General features: G+C 45.6%; 1 protein-coding gene across 5 annotated transcripts in view; it reads right to left on the bottom strand.

The window, feature by feature from the left end:
* The window catches only part of INSR (insulin receptor), a 110,751-nt gene that overhangs the window by 8,894 nt on the left and 80,009 nt on the right, over positions 1-21,848 (bottom strand). For 2 of the 5 annotated variants that reach the window (XM_065578556.1, XM_008171593.4), the window contains exons 7-19: positions 21,418-21,544; positions 19,143-19,393; positions 17,542-17,709; positions 15,136-15,337; positions 11,804-11,839; positions 10,184-10,458; positions 9,770-9,912; positions 6,694-6,853; positions 5,775-5,874; positions 3,599-3,666; positions 2,147-2,376; positions 626-736; positions 371-530 (exon numbers count right to left, since the gene is read on the bottom strand). In XM_065578556.1, coding sequence (XP_065434628.1) covers positions 371-530; positions 626-736; positions 2,147-2,376; positions 3,599-3,666; positions 5,775-5,874; positions 6,694-6,853; positions 9,770-9,912; positions 10,184-10,458; positions 11,804-11,839; positions 15,136-15,337; positions 17,542-17,709; positions 19,143-19,393; positions 21,418-21,544 — 2,031 coding nt within the window. The remainder of the gene's footprint in view (positions 1-370; positions 531-625; positions 737-2,146; positions 2,377-3,598; positions 3,667-5,774; positions 5,875-6,693; positions 6,854-9,769; positions 9,913-10,183; positions 10,459-11,803; positions 11,840-15,135; positions 15,338-17,541; positions 17,710-19,142; positions 19,394-21,417; positions 21,545-21,848) is intronic. The other 3 variants (XM_065578557.1, XM_065578558.1, XM_065578560.1) reach the window with 2 other exon arrangements.

A 21,848-nucleotide genomic window follows, 5' to 3' on the forward strand; every position in this document is an offset into this window, starting at 1 on the left:
GCTTTTAGTTTATGCTCCATGAATAGGATACTTTCTCGGTCACAGTTCTCATGGAAGCAAGAAATAATATGACATTTCCTGAGGAGCTCTCATTAGAGGAAGTTATTAACTACATTTCAGTAGAAGCTATAGAAGCTGCAGTGAGGCTCACCTAGACAATCCACTTACCAAAGTGCCTGCAGGTCCTTCTGCAAGGCAGGTGAAACAGGAAAAGATATTGGACAAAGAAGATTCACCTTAGTGTAGAACTTTAAAGACAGTTAAAACCAATGGAGATCAGCTGGCTTTTTATAGCACTAGTCTAGGATTTCACAGAACTCCTTCTCAACGGGGAAAGCTTAGAATTAGATTTGACACACACATTACATACCTCCAATTTTTACAGTAAAATCTTCTGCAACCATACAGTTACGGGCTGCAAGGTCTCTGTGGACAAACTTTTTGGCATTCAGGTAAGCCATACCATCTGCAATCTCTGCAGCCATCTGGATCATCTCTCTGAGAGTTGGTGGGGGACGGCCAGGGTTATTCTGAAGTTAAGTCAGAAAGTATTAAAGACCAAAGCAAGTCAGTCTGTTGTATGACACCCCCACCCCCTCCAATATCGCTTCTCTCCCACCTTTACCTCAGCATCAGGTCTGAGGGAGCGAAGGTAACTTTTCAGATCTCCATGTGCCATCAGTTCCATGACAACCAGTGTGGGTTGTCCTTTTGAGACCACCCCTAGGAGGCGAACCTGAAAAACAGAAATGGGGATTCTCCCTTAGCGTTGTGTCTGGGCATGGCACATTTGTGAAAATGGAGTTTACAATGAAACCAACTGTGATGCATGGCTGGAAAGGGTTAAACAGCTCGCAGGCTGAATGACCCAAAGCTCACCTTTAAAGTCATGTTAGAAAGGTAAGTGAATGATAAATTAGGGCCATTCATGCTAAATAGGCTAGAACTTTGAAATGCAAACCTATATTGTTAGAAGTAATACTAATTGTGTGTATCTTAGATGCTCCCTGTAAGCAGACGAGATCAAAAGGGAATATTAACATTTAGATGAATCTTGGGTAAAATAATGTCATTGTCTATATGTCTCTTAGAAGTCTGTAATAGACTGCCTAATGGATAAATTGCCCTATGTTAATTTGTGTAACTAATTACTGATGTTTAGAAAGCAAAAGGTTACATCAAAAGCCTATTGTTTAACCAGGACTGTGTGGTCAAGTGGATGCTAGAACACTGTATAAAAAGACCCTTGGGTCCTGATTCTGTCATCTCAGATCTGCTTAGGCGTCGTCAGGGGAAGTTTGAGTCGTAAGACTGAGGTCCCAGTTATGCTGGTATGCCCTGAATATGAGATTTGGACATTGGACTATGACCTATGAACTGAATTCTAAAGGAACTCTTTGCAACTACAAAGCTCACCATCTCTGCTATGAATCTGAACCTCAATGGATTGAACTCATGTCTGTATGTATATTGATCTTTTAACCATACTCTCTCTCTCTTGTTTTTTAATACATTTTAGTTTAGTTAGTAAGAATTGGCTGTAGCGTGTATTTGACTAAGATCTGAAACATTCATTAACCCGGGAGGTAATGTGTCTGATCCTTTGGGATTGGTAGAACCTTTTCTTTTATATGATGAAATAAGATTTTCAGAAATCATCATATTTGACTTAGGTACCTGGTTGGAGGCCTGAGGCTGGATCACTTTTAAAGGAACTGTGTTGTTTGGACTTCTGAGTAACTAGTAAGATAATAAAGAAGCTGTTTTATGCTGGCTTGGTAAATCTAAGTATTGGAATATCCACCAGTTTTTTGTCTTCCCCATTCTTTCAGTTCACCCTAATTGAGTGACCATAACTGGCCCCATTCCGGTCATACCAACACTTCTGTAGCAAGATCCCAGAGTGCTGTCATGGGACACGGGGCTCTATCATGAAGGGGAGGAGGGGGGTTGAAAGAGCACAAGGGAAATTATACAGGAAGACGAATTTTCCAGACTCTGCCAATCTCTCTCACTGATGGATTTTGCTTCCCTTTTAACCACTTTTTCAGCCTGATTCTCTAGCATTATAAAGCACTAAAGGGACATTAGTTCAAAGGTGGGATTTTCACCAGCAAGTCATTTAATGCAGAGAAACTTCACTTACCACGTGATGGCAGTTGAACCCTTTCATTACAGAAGCTTCATTCAGAAACTCAATGCGCTCCCGGAGGCTGGCAGATTCGTTAACGGTTTTCACAGCTACCCGAGTCTCTGGCTCCCCTTTCACTATGTCTTTGGCTATCCCTTCATACACCATCCCAAAGGAGCCTTGGCCGAGCTCTCGGAGAAGGTTAATCTTGTCTCGTGGGACTTCCCATTCATCGGGCACATAAACTGTCACATGGAGAAAGACATTTCTGAATGAGCAGAGCGGTTACTGGAGAGAGGTTTCTGCAATCAGGCACAAGAGACAGGAACACCCAGGCCTTGACACTGTTACCACCTCAGCAAGACAGGGGCTAGACTAGAGACTGGGAGCCAAAGTCACCCCCGCCTTGTGCAGCCATTTACACGTGGGTGTGAAACACTGCCTAATCAGACAGCAGTATTTCATTCCCACTTTATCCCGGTGCAAATGTCTGCACAAGGGGTGAGGCGAGGAGCATCTGTCTCACAGACAGTAGGACTGAGTCTTGCAAAGTGTGTGCCAGGGAGAATCTGCAGGATGAGTGACAGAACGCAGCAGCAAGTGCATAATGCAGGTAAAAAGGGAATTATGATCCACAAGCAGACATCCAGCATTTGCATTCACTAGTTCAAACGCCCATGTCTCGCTCCTGTACTGGATGTGATATTCCGCACCGAGCTCACTTTCCACGAAGATTTAACAAATCTAAACAAATAACGGATACAAAGACACTGTTCTAAAACTCAACGTCTTAAAATAATCTTGCTTTGTTCAGACTGTCAGCCTTGTCCTGCAGAAGCCTGGGCGAGAGGACAAACATGACTGCTTCAGTAAAGAAATAAGCTAAAGCTGGAGTCCAGTAAACAGCCCCCTTCTTACGCCTTTGAACACAATGAAATTGGATGCACAGTACTTTGCTTAAACACAGTGTATTTGTCCAAGCTGACAGGCATTCCTACAGCAGGAAAGGGAGGAAACTCCTTTCCAAACCCTTTTCAGTGGATTACACAGAGCAGCCCTGAGAAATGCAGGGCATGCGAAAGATGCAGGTGTTGACTGTGATCCCATTAGATATTCTTTGCAAAGCATCAATGTACCAGAGACTCTTGAGCAAAAAAAACCTGGAGAAAAACTACAGCCAAGAGTGGCAGTAAAATATGTTCCTATGCTGCAGCACACAGCTTGAAGTAGTGAGCATGTTAATAGCACACGACTTCCCAATCGTTATCGCCAACCCCAAAGTGGGCTTATCTTTTTTTAAACTGAGCTCCTCTTCTCTACCCTAGAATTGCTCTAGTAGCAGCATTTGCCCACCCAGGAATGGACAAGAACATCCTTTAAGCTTTTATACATTGATTCATGTTTCCTAAGTCATCATTCAAAACCAAGTGAAGCACTGGAATGGTCAGAACTGCAGCATGCTCTCACCATCACTGGCACTCAGGTACTCCGGGTTAGAGGATGCATAGAGCGGCCCAGTCGGTCCTTCAGTTTGTCTGGAAGCAAGACAGATACATAAAAAGTTTCAGTATTTCTACAGTTTTGTGCCTTGTATTTTTGTCACCTTAGGGCTCGCGGGGCTGATTGCCTGACCAACCTGATTGCCTTCTATGATGAGATGACTGGCTCTATGGATATGGGGAAAGCGGCGGATGTGATATATCTTGACTTTAGCAAAGCTTTTGATATTGTTTCCCATAGTATTCTTGCCAGCAAGTTAAAGAAGTATGGATTGGATCAATGGACTATAAGGTGGATAGAAAGCCGGTATCAAGTGGAGTGCCCCAGGGGCTGGTTTCGTTCAACATCTTTATTAATGATCTGGATGATGGGATGAACTGCACCCTCAGCAAGTTCGCAGATGATGCTAAGCTGGGGGGGAGAGGTAGATACGCTGGAGGGTAGGGATAGGGTCCAGAGTGACCTAGACAAACTGGAGGATTGGACCAAAAGAAATCTGATGAGGTTCAACAAGCACAAGTGCAGAGTCCTGCACTTAGAAAGGAAGAATCCCACGCACAGCTACAGGCTGGGGGCCGTCTGGCTAAGCAGCTGTTTTGCAGAAAAGGACCTGGGGATTACAGTGGATGAGAAGCTGGATATGAGTCAGCAGTGTGCCCTTGTTGCCAAGAAGGCTAACAGCATATTGGGCTGTATTAGTAGGAGCATTGCCAGCAGATCGAGGGAAGTGATTATTCCCCTCTATTTGGTACTGGTGAGGCCACACCGGGAGTACTGCGTCCAGTTTTGGGCCCCCCACTACAAGAAGGATGAGGACAAATTGGAGAGAGTCCAGCAGAAGGCAAACAAAAATGATTAGGAGGCTGGGGCACATGACTTACGAGGAGAGGCTGAGGGAACTGGGGTTATTTAGTCTGCAGAAGAGAAGAATGAGGGGGAATTTGATAGCAGCCTTCAACTATCTGAAGGGGGGTTCCAAAGAGGATGGAGCTCAGCTATTCTCAGTAGTGGCAGATGACAGAACAAGAAGAAATGGTCTCAAGTTGCAGTGGGAGGGGTCTAGGGCAGTGGTTCTCAAACTTTTGTCCTGGTGACCCCTTTCACATAGCAAGTCTCTGAGTGCGACCCCTCTTATAAATTAAAAACACTTTTTTATATATTTAACACTATTATAAATGCTGGAGGCAAAGCGGGGTTTGGGGTGGAGGCTGACAGCTCGTGACCCCCCATGCAATAACCTCATGACCCCCTGAGGGGTCCTGACCCCCAGTTTGAGAACCCCTGGTCTAGGGGAACCCTGACATGGTGGCAGCGTGGTGGGATCATTTTGAACCAGAAGCACAGACTTCAGGATTTTAAAAGAACAAGTGGCCTTTTTCCTGAATTTTTGGCTAAATCACTTGGTGGTGGCAGCAATACCGTCCAAGGACAAGGAAAGGATTTGTGCCTTGGGGAAGTTTTTAATCTAAGCTGGTAGAAATAAGCTTAGGGGGTCTTTCATGTGGACAGGTTGGATATTAGGAAACACTATTTCACTAGGAGGGTGGTGAAGCACTGGAATGGGTTACCTAGGGAGGTGGTGGAATCTCCTTCCTTATTGGTTTTTAAGGCTCAGCTTGACAAAGCCCTGGCTGGGATGATTTAGTCGGTGTTGGTCCTGCTTTGAGCAGGGGGTTGGACTAGATGACTTCCTGAGGTCCCTTCCAACCCTGATATTCTGTGATTCTATGACTTGGGCTCACGGGGTTGTTTCATTGTTGTGTAGACTTCTGGGCTCAGACTGGAGCCTGAGCTCTGGGACCCTCCCACCTTGCAGGGTCCTAGAGCCCGGGCTCCACCAGTCCTGTGGCCTCAGTCCCGCAAAGTAGAGTCGGCTGGCATGGGCCAGCCGCAGCTGTCTAGTTGCCATGTAGATATGCCCTTAGAGTCTACATACAGCCATGCAATTAAAACAACTCCCAAAGCACAGGACAGATAACAGCTCCTGAACTTTAGATCTCCAAATGCAAGATGTTTCCTAGACAAGTCATTTAGCTGTTCTGCTAAAATCTGTTACCTCTTTTATAAAGCCACAGAAAACTACTAGCGTATCTCTTTGGTAAAACATTTTGTTGTTCTGCTGAGAGCGATACATGTCACCCACCTCTTTTTCACAAATACGTAGGCAGCTCCAATAATTCCAACAATTATTATGGAAAAAATGATTGGGACAACAACAACAGCAATATTAGACTGAGGGTTCACTGAGAGAAAGAGAGAGAGAGAGAGAGAGAGAAGTGTTACGTGGGCTTCCAAGCAGTTTAGCCTTTTCTTGACTGAAATCCCCCCAGGAACACCTGCACACCCATGAGTGCAGGGTGAGATTCTGCCAAAGTGACAGGAGTCAGAGGTGCTCCATGCCACTACAGAGTTGGCCCAACAGTGCACAAAGCAGGAATCCCTTCCTATCCAAATCTGCTGTGCTCCACCCAGAACGAGATTGGCAAGCACCTCAGCACTTTGATGGCTGCAGACGAGCCAGCTAGCTAGCTAATTCATGTCAAATGTGGGCAAATCAAAGTGCTTAGGAACTTCCCTGATGATGGGAAGTTTGAACAGAACCAGAGGTGGCTCCCAAATGATCTCCCATCTCCACTGCCTTCTTGCGCTCCCAAACTCAATGCAGAGCAAAGCCGTTTCCGACGCAAAGTGGATGGGAGTGCTTTTCTCGCTATTTAACTCAATGCAGAAGGCAGCTCTTCAGTTTCAAAGAGCCCATTTCCAGAGGTTTCTAAGCTCACACACAGGAAGACAGTTTGCTTTGCCCTGAAGCCGTTGGCAAGCAATGCACGGCCACCCAGGACTGTGACCTCAGCGTTAACAAATAAGTGAGGGAAATAGATCAGCTTTTAAGAGACTGATTTTCAAGTTTCTCTAACGCGCTTGCCACTTGTAATCCCCATATCACCGTATTTTTCCCCATGCACTTCTATTCCAGTGCACCTGCTCTGTGCTGTGCTTCCCTCTCCAGAGAATAGCCCGGATTTCTATTAAAACATTAAACTTTGAATAAGCAAACTCACAATAGTCAGCCACGTAGAAATATGTGGGCTCTGTCCATGACCCATTTCCTGCCAGCGAGGTGGCTCGGATTCGGACGCTGTAGTTTCCAGGCTGTAGTCCACGTAACTTAAAGCCCTGTTCATTAGCAAACTGCTTACGAGAAACGCAGCGGTGTGCCTCCTGCAGGAGGATGGAAAACGACAGCTTTACTTCACTGCCTCTTGAAGAATGCAGCACAGCCAGGAGGCCTGTAACAATCAACCTCCCTTCCACAAATTAATCTGCAAATCTTCCCCGCCCAGCCCCTGCTGAACCCCAATAGACAGAGGGCACAGCACAACAGCCCCGTGTCTAGGGAGACTGAGATGATGCTGGAAATAGCAACTTGTGACCAAGAATTATGAGCTCTCAGATCTGGCCTGCCCTAAGGCTGTTACTCAAGAGCGCTGCTCTCCACCTGTGCCCAATGAAACAAGCACGTGCACTTCTTTGACATGCAGCCCCTGTTGCAGTCATCCGGGCCCTTTGCACCTCAAGACATGGCTGTTCCTCAGAACTCTCCCAGACACCAGCGCTGGGGAAGATGAACTGCAGCACCATAATCGGTGCTAGATCCCTGCACGTTTCCAAGTGCGATTCCAGGTGGTGGGTTTAGACTATAAATTCTAAAGCACTAAGTCACTCAGGGCCTGATTTCGTGGGGGCTGGCTCTGCCAATGGGATGTAAATAGGTGGATGCTGCTAGCAAGGGTTATCCCCACATTCTGGAGTCTCCCCTCACCCCCAGCTCACTGCCAGAGCCCAGATTAGTTAAGCTTTCCAGCACCTGTACTTGGGTGGAGAGTCTGGGCCATGTAACAACAGAGCAATTCTGGCATTTGGGGTGGATTTCAGAGTCTGCTAGAGCAGACATTCCTATGTATCTGAACACGCTAGTGGGCAGACAGCCAGAGCACAGCATGGCAGCTTATTACCTGCATTGTTTATAAACAATCAAATACAGTTACTGCAAGTCAGAACAGGAGAGCGCCATGAGTCCCCAGGGTCCTTTTGCCTTTGTCCAGGAGGATGTCTAGGAAGGGCTTTTATTTATATCACTAACATCTGGGTGGCTTTTAAATGTATTTCAGCTAACGCCATAATGATTTATTGCAGCCAGTGAGCAGTTTCCTATGAAAGCCGCTGAGAATTCTAATACCCTGGTTAATGGTGATTTTCATTTGGCATCAAATCAACATTCAAAACACCAAAAGAAGAGTTCTTAAACAAACAAAAGGGTGGGAGAGCTAGAAAGGCCAAGACTTCAGCCTTCCTACCAACTCATAACTTAGGCACATATTTAACACCCAAAGAAGTTCAGTGACTAGCAGTAGTTTATTCCTAACGCTATTTCAAATCATTCACCGATCTCAGCACATACCCAGCCCACTGCAGGGAGGGAAGGGCTGCATATCACCCTGAGAGTTGGATTTGAAAGGCAAAGAAAGAAAAGCCATAAAAACATGTTGCCCAAAGATCAAGAAAACAAACGAGAACAACAGCTATGTTAGTCCAAAGGTTAACTCTGCAAGTGGAGTATTCTGCTGATCACCCAAGAAGGAAGCTCATACCAAGCACAGTGCTACAACAAGTAACCAAAGGAAGATGAGCTAAATCACAAACTATTTCAAATGAAGTCCTCCCATGGATACCTTTTAAAGGTTATTAGCATGAGGACTCCCCCCCCTCATAGTTCTCCTGAACAGCAAAGAGACAAATAATTGTGTGTTGGAATGCTCCGATCTTCCCCATTATAACGGTATATCCTGGGTTTGCCTCTCATTGTTAAGTAGTATTATATCACGTGCCATTTGCTGTACTGGGCCTCAATTCTGCCGTTTGTACTGGGCAGGCAAACCCTTCCACCCATGCAGAGCCCCACTGGAACCCTGCCCAGGCATTGGGGTCTGCCCATGCAGTTCAGGTTGCAGGGTCAGGGTTGCCATTTACTATATCCTTGAACTGTAACTTCAATTGTTTCGCAATAAGCAGCTGAGATTTACATCTATATTGTTTCCATAGCTTTCTGTGCACTAAAATCCCTAAGAAATCCCTGCACCAGGCTAACAAATGAGAGACTCATGCTGAGGACACCGATATGTAGTGCTGTCCATCACCATGGAACACACTCCCAGAGGGTAAGAGTGGGCACATTTCTGTGCCAGAGTAGCTGGTAAGTTCATGCAAAAAAGAAACCAGACAAACTAGAACAATTGGGCAGGGTGGAATGCCTTGCATTTCCGGAGCAACATCATGCAAAACAGAACTTCCACAGCTGGTTTCCATGAACTCCTGCAGCCAGTCCTCCCTTGCAGCTATAGTGATACACCTACGGGCAGAGCTGTGCTCTGTGTTACACCTGCAGGAGGGGAGTGCATAGCTGCAGCCAGTCATTACTAGGGAGGTGGTGGAGTCTCCTTCCTTGGAGGTTTTTAAGGCCCGGCTTGACAAAGCCCTGGCTGGGATGATTTAGTTGGGAGTTGGTCCTGCTTTGAGCAGGGGGTTGGACTAGATGACCTCTTGAGGTCCCTTCCAACCCTGATATTCTATGATTACCAAGACAGACATTCCAGGGCACTTTCATCATCATGGCAAATTCCAAAGGGATGTGGTCTCCTTGAAGATTGAGCACCATCCACATTGCACTCTGGCTAGCTCTTTAAAGGGGGTGCTGCTATATTCAGTTTACGTCCATCACTGGCAATTTGATTGTGCCACCAAAGTTTCTGGCGTCCACACGATTGCCGGCTGTGTCACAGCATTCCTTGGTACACACACTTTGGAATTCATTGGTCTTCCGTTCTAATATGTCCATACCAAGAAAGCTACCGAACCAGTGGTGATGGAGGCAGTTGGTGGGCTCTGCTTCAAACAGCCTCAATTCTGATCTTGTCCTGACACTTGATAAGGAGGAGATGAGTCCAGGGAATGTAGCAATATGCAAATTCAACTTCCCAGCTGCCACTACTAGCTATCTCCCCATGTTAGAGCAAGGGTGTAGAGTGCACACCTACTCACATACCATCCATGGACAGGCTGAATGAAAGAAGCTCTCACCTCTGGCTCCCCAAGACGCCCATAATTCACTTCATATAGCACAATTAGCCCATTCGGCTCCTTTGGCTCCTGCCACTTCAAATGAACAGCATTTTTTTCGACCAGCTCATGGGTAACTGGACCAACAATGTCATCAGCCTTTGCTAAAACCAACAGATTTGTTACAAAGTTATGTTTAGAAAAAACTTTCTTTAAGTTCTAAAATATTTTACAAAATGCAAACCTGGCCCAGCCCAATATGTCAGCCTTTCCCACCTAACCAACGAACAGGGATATTTATTAGCAATAGGTACAGCCTAGTTCATCAGCATGAGCTTCCCAAGGCATTTTCTGAAATGCAGCTAACACATCGAGAAAACGGCCATTTAAAAATATTAGATTCCCCTGAAGCAAAGCTGAGTAAAGGCAACTCACCTTCTGGCATGGTTCTGGCACTAACATATGCTGCGACACTGCACCGGAATTCTTGGGCATCATGATTACAAGCATGGAGCTCAATGCGATACCCTGTAAAATGCTGCAGACCTGAGATAACCAAGGACTCCTTAGACTTAACTCTCTCAAAAGGTTTCTGTTCCTCTACAGTTTCAGGTGCTATTGCAGAGGAGGTATTCAACGAAGATGGAATGGTGGGTACCACCACAGTGGCATTAGCCACACTGCCAAGATCTCTTCGTTTTCGTGATGGCCTGCAGAACGACACATTTAAGAAATTATTCACCATATTTAGCTCAAACATATTTATCTGGGAGTTCAGAGTTCATCTGAAAACTCAAATGCAAGTAGAGTGCACTTGCAATGCAGCACAAACTAAAGAATTCAGAACTTTTTGTTCTAACAACCCTGTCTCAATGTCTTTGCAGAAACGTTACCTTTTAGTGGTGCCTGTGATCTTGATCTACCTTTGTTTCATAACTGCACATAGAAATAATAAAAGCTAAGGCCAAAGTATGCAATGACTCAAGTTCTCCCAATTCAGCGCAGCTGAACATTGCAATGATGTTATTAATCTCTGGGTTCTACAGAGGTAGGATGGTGCCTTAACAAGACTGCAATACTCAAGACTTCGCCCCCATTTACTGTAGCTTTGACCATATGGGATCATGTCCTAAGCCCTCAGTTTGAGCATATTGGGTGCTGCACATATTCCAGGCATCCTAAACCTGCATTTAAAACTCATAAGACTGGTTTCATGGCTCACTGGAGTGTGCCCACTACTCTGAGCCCTATAGTTTCTGTTTTGTACATGAAGAGAATTTTCACCCTTTCACACCAACCAGGTCTTGAATGTTCTTTTCAACATTTTAAAGAATAAAGTTAAACAAAGATCCCAGTACTGCAAGACTCACATCGCACACATTAGTAACATTCAGTAGTGGTTAACTGAAGTTTTTCTTTCAAATTACTGTATATTAGTTAGCAGATTTACTTCAACTTCTTGCTGTTGTGACTATCAAGTTGTCAGACATGACTTTGGCAGTCCCCCATACTGTAAGAGAGAGCTGCTAGTTAACCTCAAAACCAGAAAAAGGGGACATTTTTGTTTCACTAGAATTCAGTTCCAAGCACCAGCCTGATTCTCTCCCTCCCTTCCCCCCCCCCCCCCAAATTATGTTAAATCAAGACAGTTACAATCAGCATTTGAATCCTGTGATCACATTTGCAACTAGGAATTTCAGGCTGGGAACTCTGAGTGAATTGGGGGATCCAAGTTATGCCAGGAACAATCAATGTTAGTTGCATGAGGGGAATCCATGTTCCCTGTTTCCCTCAATGAGAATTTTCCATCACTCTCTTACCAAACACGTTAAAATCCAAATCACATGTTAATGGGGACAATTGTGATCTTTGCTATTAAAGCGAGTCATCTGAAAGGAACAGCACTATGAACATCTCCAGAGTTTACAAATGCAACAAGCCGTTGAAGCAAATCTTTGCTGCTGAATTGAACTTTCCACTGCCACCCTCAGGCTATCAAGCACATGATTGGCTAACTAAAATTGCAGCAGGTGATTGCATGGGTCAGGTCTTTACCTAGAGTCCTCAGTTCCATTCCCTGATGTTATTTTTCTGAAAAAACAAATGCAGCCACTTTGAAAGCAGATCGAAAATGTCGTAGAATTAAACATTATGTTTCGCACAGTAATACAGACAAATTCACTGGCAAGAGAGAACGTGACACCAAATGGCAGGCTCAGCACAGCACATTCTCGGCTTTAGATTTCTATTCCTGTAATTACTAATTAACTCCAGACAAACCATTTTTAAGTTGTTGTTCTCCTAACTTGCGCATTGCTCTGAACTGTGCTCTCTAATAATGAGGCAGAGTTCAAAGATGCAATACTAGGTCACAATTAAAAACAGATCACCTCCCACCCACCCCGAGGAATCTTTATGGTTAACTAGAATCTTGTTTACACTTCACAATTTAGCTCTTCCCCACTGTTTACAAAGTGCTGACTCAGCAGTTTCCCAAGTCCGAGATTATTTTTGTTTTTCACAAGTACAACAGTAATCTCCCTGATGAGAGCTGTGCTACTCGGCACTCTCCTCTAACTTAGAGCTGTGAATGGAAAAATACAGAAAGAACTCTTAAAATGCTAGAGAATAAGAAAAGCTTCTGAAGCTGCAAACTCAAGAACTCCAAGTCTTTTATTGTTCTAGATCGGACCATGGGCCAAATCGGACCGCAAGACGCTTTTGAACAGACCCCAAAATCTTTTTATTTACTTATTATTGTTGTTGGGTTGTTGTTGTTTTTTTAAAAATTTTCTCTGGAGTCTGGACCTTGACTATACCTTGACCAATAAATTTGGATCTTGACAAAAAATAATTAACTAACCCTTCCTAGATTTAAAGCAACTCCCTTGCTAAATCCTCTCTGCTCTCCTCGCTGTCATTCCAGCCTCTCTTTTCAATACAACCCAAGGCTATTCAGGTGGCTTCAGTGGTTAGCTATGTGAAATACCCAGTCTGGTCTCCATTCCCAGATTTCCCTGTCCCCCAGAGAGGCTGGGTCCAGCAGCGCTGTGAGAGAGTGCTGAGTCCCAGAGAAGGGGAAACACCTGGGAACACCCACCAGGGATGGCCCTGGCTGAATCAGAAGCATTTAATGGCTCAGTAGCAGCCATATAGTCCTTTCTCAGGGGTGAGCCTTCAGGAGGAGGGGGCATTTGAGCCTCGCTCTGTTTTTTTCTGATGCAATACTCCCCACCCCCATTCGAGCTCTCACGTTCCAATTGCTTTGGAAGCCTCTTCCTTACTGTTGCTCATCCCTGTGTGAAACTGTTTCCAGTACGAGAGCAAACCATGTGATAAAAGAAGAAACAAAACATCAGCTTGTGACCACCACTGTGTTCAGCTGCAAGAGGAAGTCACGAATCTCACAGCTGGGGTGAAAAGTTCCCTACTGATGGCTAGGAAGGGGGCTATGGGAAGGCAGTGCCTTAAGAAATCCATAGCCTATTCTATCAATGCAAAAGGAAGTTAGCCTACAAGTTCTATGCAAGTCCCACCCCACCCCCACTCAGTCCGCCTTGCACTTGGCCAGGGAGCAGTCCTTGTGACACTCCTTCCCAGACCGAGTGCTGAGAGTGGGTCAGACAAAAAAAAAAAAAAAAAAAAAAAAAAAAGAGAAGCAGTGGGATTCAGGCTGGCTGGGTGTGTCTGTGGCAGGGCACGGCTTCGGGCACAGACATTGCCTGGGGAACAGGTTTCCTGTAACAAACAGGGAAGGGGGAAAAGAGGAAGAAAAAAGCCGAAAGGAAGCAAGGAGAGCCAACTGGGAGGCAATCAGGACAGAGATGGGCCCCCTCTTTACTACCCCTACCACCTTCTGCTTACAACCCTGCACAATTTCACAAGCCTCCTGCTGGTCTCCTACAAGGGCCTGGTCTTCCTTTTCATGACGAAGCAGGCTCTGCTTTCAAGGAGGGGTCTCTGCAATGCTGTTAGGGAGGAGGCCACTGGCAGTTAGCGGCAGCAGAAATGAGATATGGAATTAAATACATATCCTATTTTGCTGCCAGACCCTGGATAAGTTGCCCTGGAGCAGACTAGCAGGCAAGAAACAGCAGCAAAACAACCTCTAATTCACTTTGCCACTCATCACAAAAGTCAACCTAGCAGGCAGACTAGATGTCAGGAGAATTGCGTCTCTGCTGCTGGCTTATGACAGTGAAGGGGCCCTGTATTAGTGAATTAATTAATGTAACAGGGCTGGAGGTTTCTTCCTTAGCAGGCTGACAAGGTGGTGTCTTGGTTATTGGTTTCTTCTTAGAATACATACCCCAGAAACTGGCCTGAGAAGCATCCTGGGCTGGCTGCACAATAAAATTAAAAATCACATTATAAGAACCGTTTGCCTAGATCAAGAGGATATTGCCTATGTGATAATGGCTTGTATCCTCTCTGCCTGCTGAGTACACAGAGTCCTGGGCAATCTCACTGTAGCTCTACATTTCACACTGAAACCTGCTCACACAGCACAAGCAGCAAGAAAATAGAGAAGTAAGGGACTTTGCAGATGCTTCCATGTGCCAATGGCAGGCATCACTCACTCAGGCTCAGAGAGAGGAATGCTGTTTAGTACTGCACTTTAAATAAAAGCATTCATTGTCATAGCTAGGCCTTTGTCAGGCAGCTGCAAATAAATATTTTCTGGTTAAGTGCAACCAGCAGAGAACAGATTTGATGTCTGAAACTCATTATGATAGTTTAGAGAGAAAATTACTACCAACCCCAACTTGATTCCCATAGTGCATTCTCTGTAACTCATATGAAGTGCGAACACATTCAACGTCACTTAATGTGACACAGTGTGTGCCATTCAAAACAGGCCATTTACCACCCACAGCAGTTACATTCCTCATGGTATTGGAGGTATTTCCCATGCTAAGTACAGGGAAGACCGCAAATACCGCAGTAAAAGACAAGGCTGTGGCATGGTAAACTTCCCTTTTTCTTCTTTTATTTTTAAGTGGCTATTGCGCAAAAGCTGCAAAAAAGTTTCAGGCAGAAGAAACGGTCATTTCTGGCATCAGATGAGTTTAAATAAGCTTCCAGGTTTTTAATAATTCGCTGAGATTTCTCAGTTTATGAGGTCAGGCTGAGGAGAATGCCGAGATCATGCAGCAAACTGGGGTTTCCCAAAACTGAGGTAACATCAGTTGTTCAAGTTCTAGTTTCACCAGTCTCAGCCACATATCCATCCAGATTTTGCTCTAGACAGCCCTGTAGATATCTTTGTCTGACATAGTGCCCTGGAGAGACTGGCAACATGACCAAACCCTGCCTTCAGTCTTTGTCAATTTAAATTTCCCCACCCCAAGCCAACTAAACGTAGCAGCAGTGGCAGAGTTTGTTACCTGGGGACAAACACCTCATTGTGCAGATAGTTCTCAAACATTTTGCGGAAGGCAGACTCTTCCTGCTCCTTCTGTATTTGAGAGTCAGTTTTTGGACAGGAACAACAGTCTCCACTGATGTCCTCGTTTTCACTTTGATTATATTTATGAGGGTCTTCAGATTCAAAAGGGGGAGACCAAGTCCTCGACGGCAATTTTAGTCCTATGGAGAAAAGAATTCTTAGATCACACACACCGCCTTGCAAAAGTCATTAGCTGATTGGCACAGCAGTTTAAGTCATATAGATTAAAAAAAAAGTCAGAACTATTTCCAGATTATTCCTTGAAGGTCACTGAGCTGACATTCCTTTTGGCATGTCTCTTCCCCACATTGAGTCTTGAAATCCAGACGCAGCATCCTGGCTGGCAGCTTGTCACATATGTACCAGCAGCAGTGAACCATCCAGCCATGGATGCTCCAGTCTAATGAATTTCCGAACACTAAATCAGCTCCGCTTAGCCACGATGGGCCAGCATACAACATAGCGGATGCCCTCCTCAGCCCTGAAAGGGGTGTACATATTGGCAGATCAGAGGTTACAAGTAGGGTCCTAGGTGAGGTAACTACGATACCCACACAAGGAAATAAAGAAACAAATCAACAGAGCTAGACGTGTACCCAGAAGCCTCCTGCTACAAGACAGGCCCAAAAGAGAAACCAACAGAACTCCACTGGCCATCACCTACAGTCCTCAGCTTAAACCTCTCCAACGCATCATCAGTTATCTACAACCCATCCTGGACAATGATCCCTCACTTTCACAGACCTTGGGAGGCAGGCCAGTCCTCGCCCACAGACAACCTGCCAACCTTAAGCATATTCTCACCAGCAACCACGCATCGCACCATAACAACTCTAACTCAGGAACCAACCCATGCAACAAACCTCGATGCCAACTCTGCCCACATATCTACACCAGCAACACCATCACAGGACCTAACCAGATCAGCTACAACATCACCGGCTCATTCACCTGCACGTCCACCAATGTTATATATGCCATCATATGCCAGCAATGCCCCTCTACTATTACATTGGCCAAACTGGACAGTCACTACGCAAGAGGATAAATGGACACAAGTCAGATATCAGGAATGGCAATATACAAAAACCTGTAGGAGAACACTTCAACCTCCCTGGCCACACAATAGCAGATGTAAAGGTAGCCATCTTACATCAAAAAAACTTCAGGACCAGACTCCAAAGAGAAACTGCTGAGCTCCAGTTCATTTGTAAATTTGACACCACCAGATCAGGATTAAACAAAGAGTGTGAATGGCTATCCAACTACAGAAGCAGTTTCTCCTCCCTTGGTGTTCACACCTCAACTGCTAGCAGAGCACCCCACCCTCCCTGATTGAACTAACCTTGTTATTTCCATACTGATTTATACCTGCCTCTGGAGATTTCCATTACTTGCATCTGAAGAAGTGAGGTTCTTATCCACGAAAGCTTATGCTCCCAATACTTCGGTTAGTCTTAAAGGTGCCACAGGACCCTCTGTTGCTTTTTACAGATTCAGACTAACATGGCTACCCCTCTGATAGGTGAGGTAGAGTTCACCACTTCAATGGATGATACACGCAGCAAGACAGCAGGGCATTGTTCACTGGTGACATGTTTAAGGGCTTGTCTACATTGGCTTTCAAACCAGGATTAAGCACAGCATACTGTTGGCTGTAGCCAAAAGGGTCTTCTAACATGACTTTGCCAGCTGGGGTGGGTGAAGCCTATAACCTGTAACTAGGGGCTGCTGGATTCATGAAACATTCAGACAGCCAGTCCTCTCACACCTGGGTCTAGAAGTCTCTAGTCTGCAGATGTGAAACAGCCTTTGGCTCCAATCTGTGCTTGAAGAGTCATGACACTTGGAAAGACACCCGTAAATCTCTTTAGCCCCAAAACAGATCTGGAAGCCACGGAGGGGGTTACATTTCAGACTAATCTGACCCCAGGTCTCCAGAAGCCCAACAATATTTTCATCTCACTCTTATTAGCTTTGATAAAACTGGTTACCCAGATTAAGAGAAGCAAGAGCAGAAGGCAGATCCCAGAAGGCTTAAAACATATGATTTTACTGTGTTCAAACCAACCAACCAGCCAGCCATTCCTCACAATCTCTGATGGCGGGCCTGGCAATAGCGACCAGGTCAATGCAAAAAAGACAGTGGGAGAATACAGCCTTAACAGCTCTGGCTACATCACTGTGTGCTCCAAGAGCATCATCCACTAACACGCCATGATCCTGTGTCCCACCCACCTCCCACATGACAGAGAAAGAAACCCCACAGGTAGTATGAGACTAGCAGAGGCCGGAAGCTTGAATGTTAAACCCGGGATGCGGGATGGGAAAAAAGGGCACCTACCCTTCAGGCAGTAGTCTAGTTCGAAAAGCTCGCTGTCCTCCAGCTGCTTCTGCCAGAACACCAGGTAGTGTGTGATGTTCCCGTTCGGCTCAGAGGGCGGCTTCCACTTCAGAATGATCTGGGACGAAGAGTTGGAAACCGATATGGGATCTAATGGGACTGAGGGAACTGAAGGGAGAAAGACACAGAGGTCACTCAGATCACTGTACCAAAAGAGACCAAGGATACGAGGCAAGAATTATTGTGACACTTTGGGATTCAACCCAGACCAGGGAGGGACTGTGTCACTGCCTGCCCTGCAACTCTGGGTGCCTTCTGTGCTATGCTGCCATGGCTCACAGCCCTGACACCAACAGCCAGCCTACAACCAAGCAGGTCACACCAGGTTTCCACCACCCAGTTACTTTTTGCAGAATGATCCCAACACCCTCCCAGCCACGAATTTCCCCCAAACCGTCTGTCCTGTGACCATCTGCAGGGGTCCCAGAATTCAATGGTCAATGAGGGTCTGGCTGGAGAATCTTGCCTGCATGCTCGGGGTTCAACTGATCACCATATTTGGGGTCGGGAAGGAATTTTCCTCCAGGGTAGATTGGCAGAGGCCCTGGAGGTTTTTCACCTTCCTCCGCAGCATGGGGCGGGGGTCGCTAGCTGGAGGATTCTCTGCGACTTGAAGTCCTTAAATCACAGGATTTGGGGACTTCAACCGCTGAGTCAAGGGAAAGGGGGTGGGTCAGCTTTTGTGGCCTGCATCATGCGGGACGTCAGACTAGATGATCATACTGGTCCCTTCTGACCTTAAAGTCTATGAGAGTTACTGTGTTACCCCTCTCAGCCAGCCCCACCTTAGAGACAGGAGGATCAGAGCCACCCTGCCCTCCCCACAGGACTCCTGGCAGTGCTAGTACCAGTACCAGTCTCACCTATTGTCTGGTACAGTCTATCGACTTTTTTCACTAAACTGGAGCCCCCTCACTGCCCCCTGAATGAAACATACACAAACTGACCCTGATCCTGATCTCATTGCTGATAATCATCATCACAATAAGAGAAGGGGAAAAAAAGTAAGCTTACTCTGGGTCTTTCAATGCACCTGATTTCACCTGTCTCTTCTCTGGACAGGGACTATCTTTATATTTTGTGTGTTTTGCACAGTGAAAACACACATTGCCAGCACTGAAGCAAGTAATTATAGGGATTCAATTCAGCTCTCTCCCCAATGAATGGTCAATTCCCTCGTAAATTATTTCCTTATAGTCTTCCAACCAGGCCTCAGAACATTAAGACTCACCTTTTTCCAACATTACTTGGTTTGTCCTGATTCAACAGTTTGCTTTACCAGGCAAACAAACAGAAATGAAGGGAGAAATGTCCTGCACAGAAAAAAATTCAGGCCTCCCCCATCCCAGATTCAATGGCACTTGATGACACTGCAGCAGGGTTACACCAGCGTGTGAACACGATCGTGCACAAAGAATGAACGAGGAGCCTGCGTGCATTATATTCGGGCACACAGCGCCAGTGGAGAGACCAAGAACCATTCAGGCAAGGAGTTTGGGGGGTATGTTTTTCCTTGCCATATGCAAGGGGACAGTACTCACCAGTAGCATTGGTCTGGACGTAGATAATTTCGCTCTTTGCACCGTATGTCCTTCGTTCGTCCGAGAAGGTGACCAGCGTCTTAACGAACACAGCGTACTGAGTCCACGGCTTCAACCCCCGCAGGAGCCACCCCGGCTGGGCCTGAGCTTTCGGCTCATTTGACCGTGGGGGAGGGTCAACATCAACCACTGTCCAACTATTTGATCCACAGGCGTCTTGTCCATCAAACTCGGTCACATTCTGATATGGACTTTTTCCAAGGGAAAGAGAAGGACAAAGGCCTCACGTTAATAGAATCCAAACTGCAGGTTTTTAGGAAATAACCACAACAAATATGAAACATCAAAGACCATGATAATCCTCTATCCCAGGATTGCCAAGAGCTTTACAAACAGAGCATCACAACATCCAGGCGGGGGGAGGGTATTATCAGTTGGAGGAATTGAGGCACAGAGAGGTGAAGGGAGTCTGTCCATCCAGGAAGTCTGTCAGGAACCCTGTAATCTTGACATCCAGCTGTCTAACGGTGCCACAACTCATCATCAGTCACTGCTCCACAGACACAGGATTTACCAAGCCAGAGCAACCACTCGTCTGCAGAACACTATTCTCACTACAGCAGCCAGATAAAGGAAAATGCAACAACCTCAAACGAACCCACTGAGCCCGTGGTGCAATGGCCTAGCAGTGAGTGGGGTTGGATAGGGGGATGGGCATTATTTCTTCCAAACGGTCAGCTGACGTCTTGAAGCAGGAGGCAGCCAGAACCCAAAGCTTCTCCACAAACAAAAATGGAGGAATTCTATTCTTGCTTCAACATATGGAGACAGGTCTTTGCCCTTCTGTTCATACAGCCTGTCCCAAACGATGCCCTACTCAATCTGCCGCCCTGCTAAAGGAAAGCCTGCGATTTGCAGCTGGTTTAGGAGAATGGAATGAAATGGCAATCAGACAAAGGTGGCTGTAACTTGATCTGGTATAAGGAAGCTCAGAACAGCTGCTTGAGTCACCCCATGCGGAAAGAACAGTTCTCTCCAGGATTGAAACTAGTTCTTGTCACTAGCTGCATTGCCCACCGCTGAGAAAACAACACAGCAGCACTCAAGGAGCCCAAAGATGCTCAGGAATCCCAGAGTCTTCTCACATCTGGGCTGGTTTGTTTTTTAAAAACTGAATTCAGGGCATGGGCTCTACAACCATTCCAGACACGAAAGACCAATATTCCTCCAGCCACAGTAGAATCTAACCCCAAGGAGCGAGCAGGAGATGGGCCATGGCAGAGGTAGTCCCTACAGAACATCTGGCACATAGGGAAGGAAATATTCATCGTCTGGGACTTCAGCAGGAAGTCGCCCTCCTTGGGAAGCACAGAGTCATATTGACCAGTCCTGCCTTCTTATCAGCTAAACTGAAGCAGTCAAATTTTACTGTTTAAATAATTTTTTTAAAATTAAGTATTATAGAGCTCTCTCCTGCTCACCAGGAAACAGGGAAATAAATGCTCCTTTCCAGAAGTTCAGTAATCTCCAGTCAGAGGGTCCAGGAATACCATTCCTTACAATGCATTTTAGCTCCCCAAGCAAGCTACAGCTCATGAGCTGTGCAAGACCTCCCTACCATGGGACAGCTCAGAGCTCCGAGTTCACGAAAGGGGGTGCAGTTGCCTGGGAAGGGATTTTGTGAAATCTTTATTTTACCGCTGGTGTCATCAATCCACTTAGCTTTCTGCCTGTTGACAAGGGTTTTGATTTGAGCCCATGGACCAATGAATGCCTCCCACATCTCACAGAAATTCTGGATGTGTGGGGTGAGCTATAATTCAGGCCAAATGTGGCCGGCCGGCCTCAGCAGAGCCAGTTTGATATCCCTGATTTTTTAAAAATGGCTCTAGTCTGAAAAGGAACAGAAATGCCCCACTCCTCAGTGCAAATGGAGAGGTGACAAAAATCTACGGCTTCTGTAATAAGTGCTGAATTGAATGAGCTTCAATTCTGATTTTTAAGTTATTCTTTAGAGTATTTTCGCTGTACCTGACATAGCTAACGCAGGGATCATAATTAGTACCTGTGCAGCAGAAAAGTGACATTGGAAATTTACATGAAATGGTCAGACATTTACAAGAATTAAACAGTGGTAACAGTGATTGGTCTGAAATCTGCTCTTTGAGGTCAGAAATAGTTTGTGGAAGTACTTTGAGCTACTAGGGGACTGCGTGGCTTGGGGTCATCTGAGTTGGCATCTCCCCAGAGTTATTGTACAGACTTCTCTACTTACGCTTCCTTGTAAAAAAGCATAAATCCTAGGAGATCACGGAAGTCAGGTGGCCAGTACGGCTCCCACTTTAGTAGGATCTTATCATGAGATGTTCTGATAGACGAAAACTTCAGCAATTCATTTTCACCTAAAGCAAAAGACAAAGGATATTGCTTTTTTACTTTATTTTAAAACTGAAGCGGTTTCTTTTAAGTTCCTGTTTTTCATAAACACATTTTAGAACCAAAGCTCTGGGAAATGCTTAGAGCTAGGAAGAACTGTATATTTTAGATTACAGTTGTAAAATGGTAGGATTGTGAACAATCCAATGGACTTATTGATTGGTTTGCTCAACATATCCAGTTTACAGGTTCTCTGTTCAGTGAGATGTCTGTTGTCAGATCTACCTACTAGTACTTGCTTAAACTGTGCAGATATCTTGGGTCAGAAAC

The sequence above is a fragment of the Chrysemys picta genome, chromosome 25 (assembly GCF_011386835.1).
Source record: "Chrysemys picta bellii isolate R12L10 chromosome 25, ASM1138683v2, whole genome shotgun sequence".
Classification (NCBI taxonomy): domain Eukaryota; kingdom Metazoa; phylum Chordata; order Testudines; family Emydidae; genus Chrysemys; species Chrysemys picta.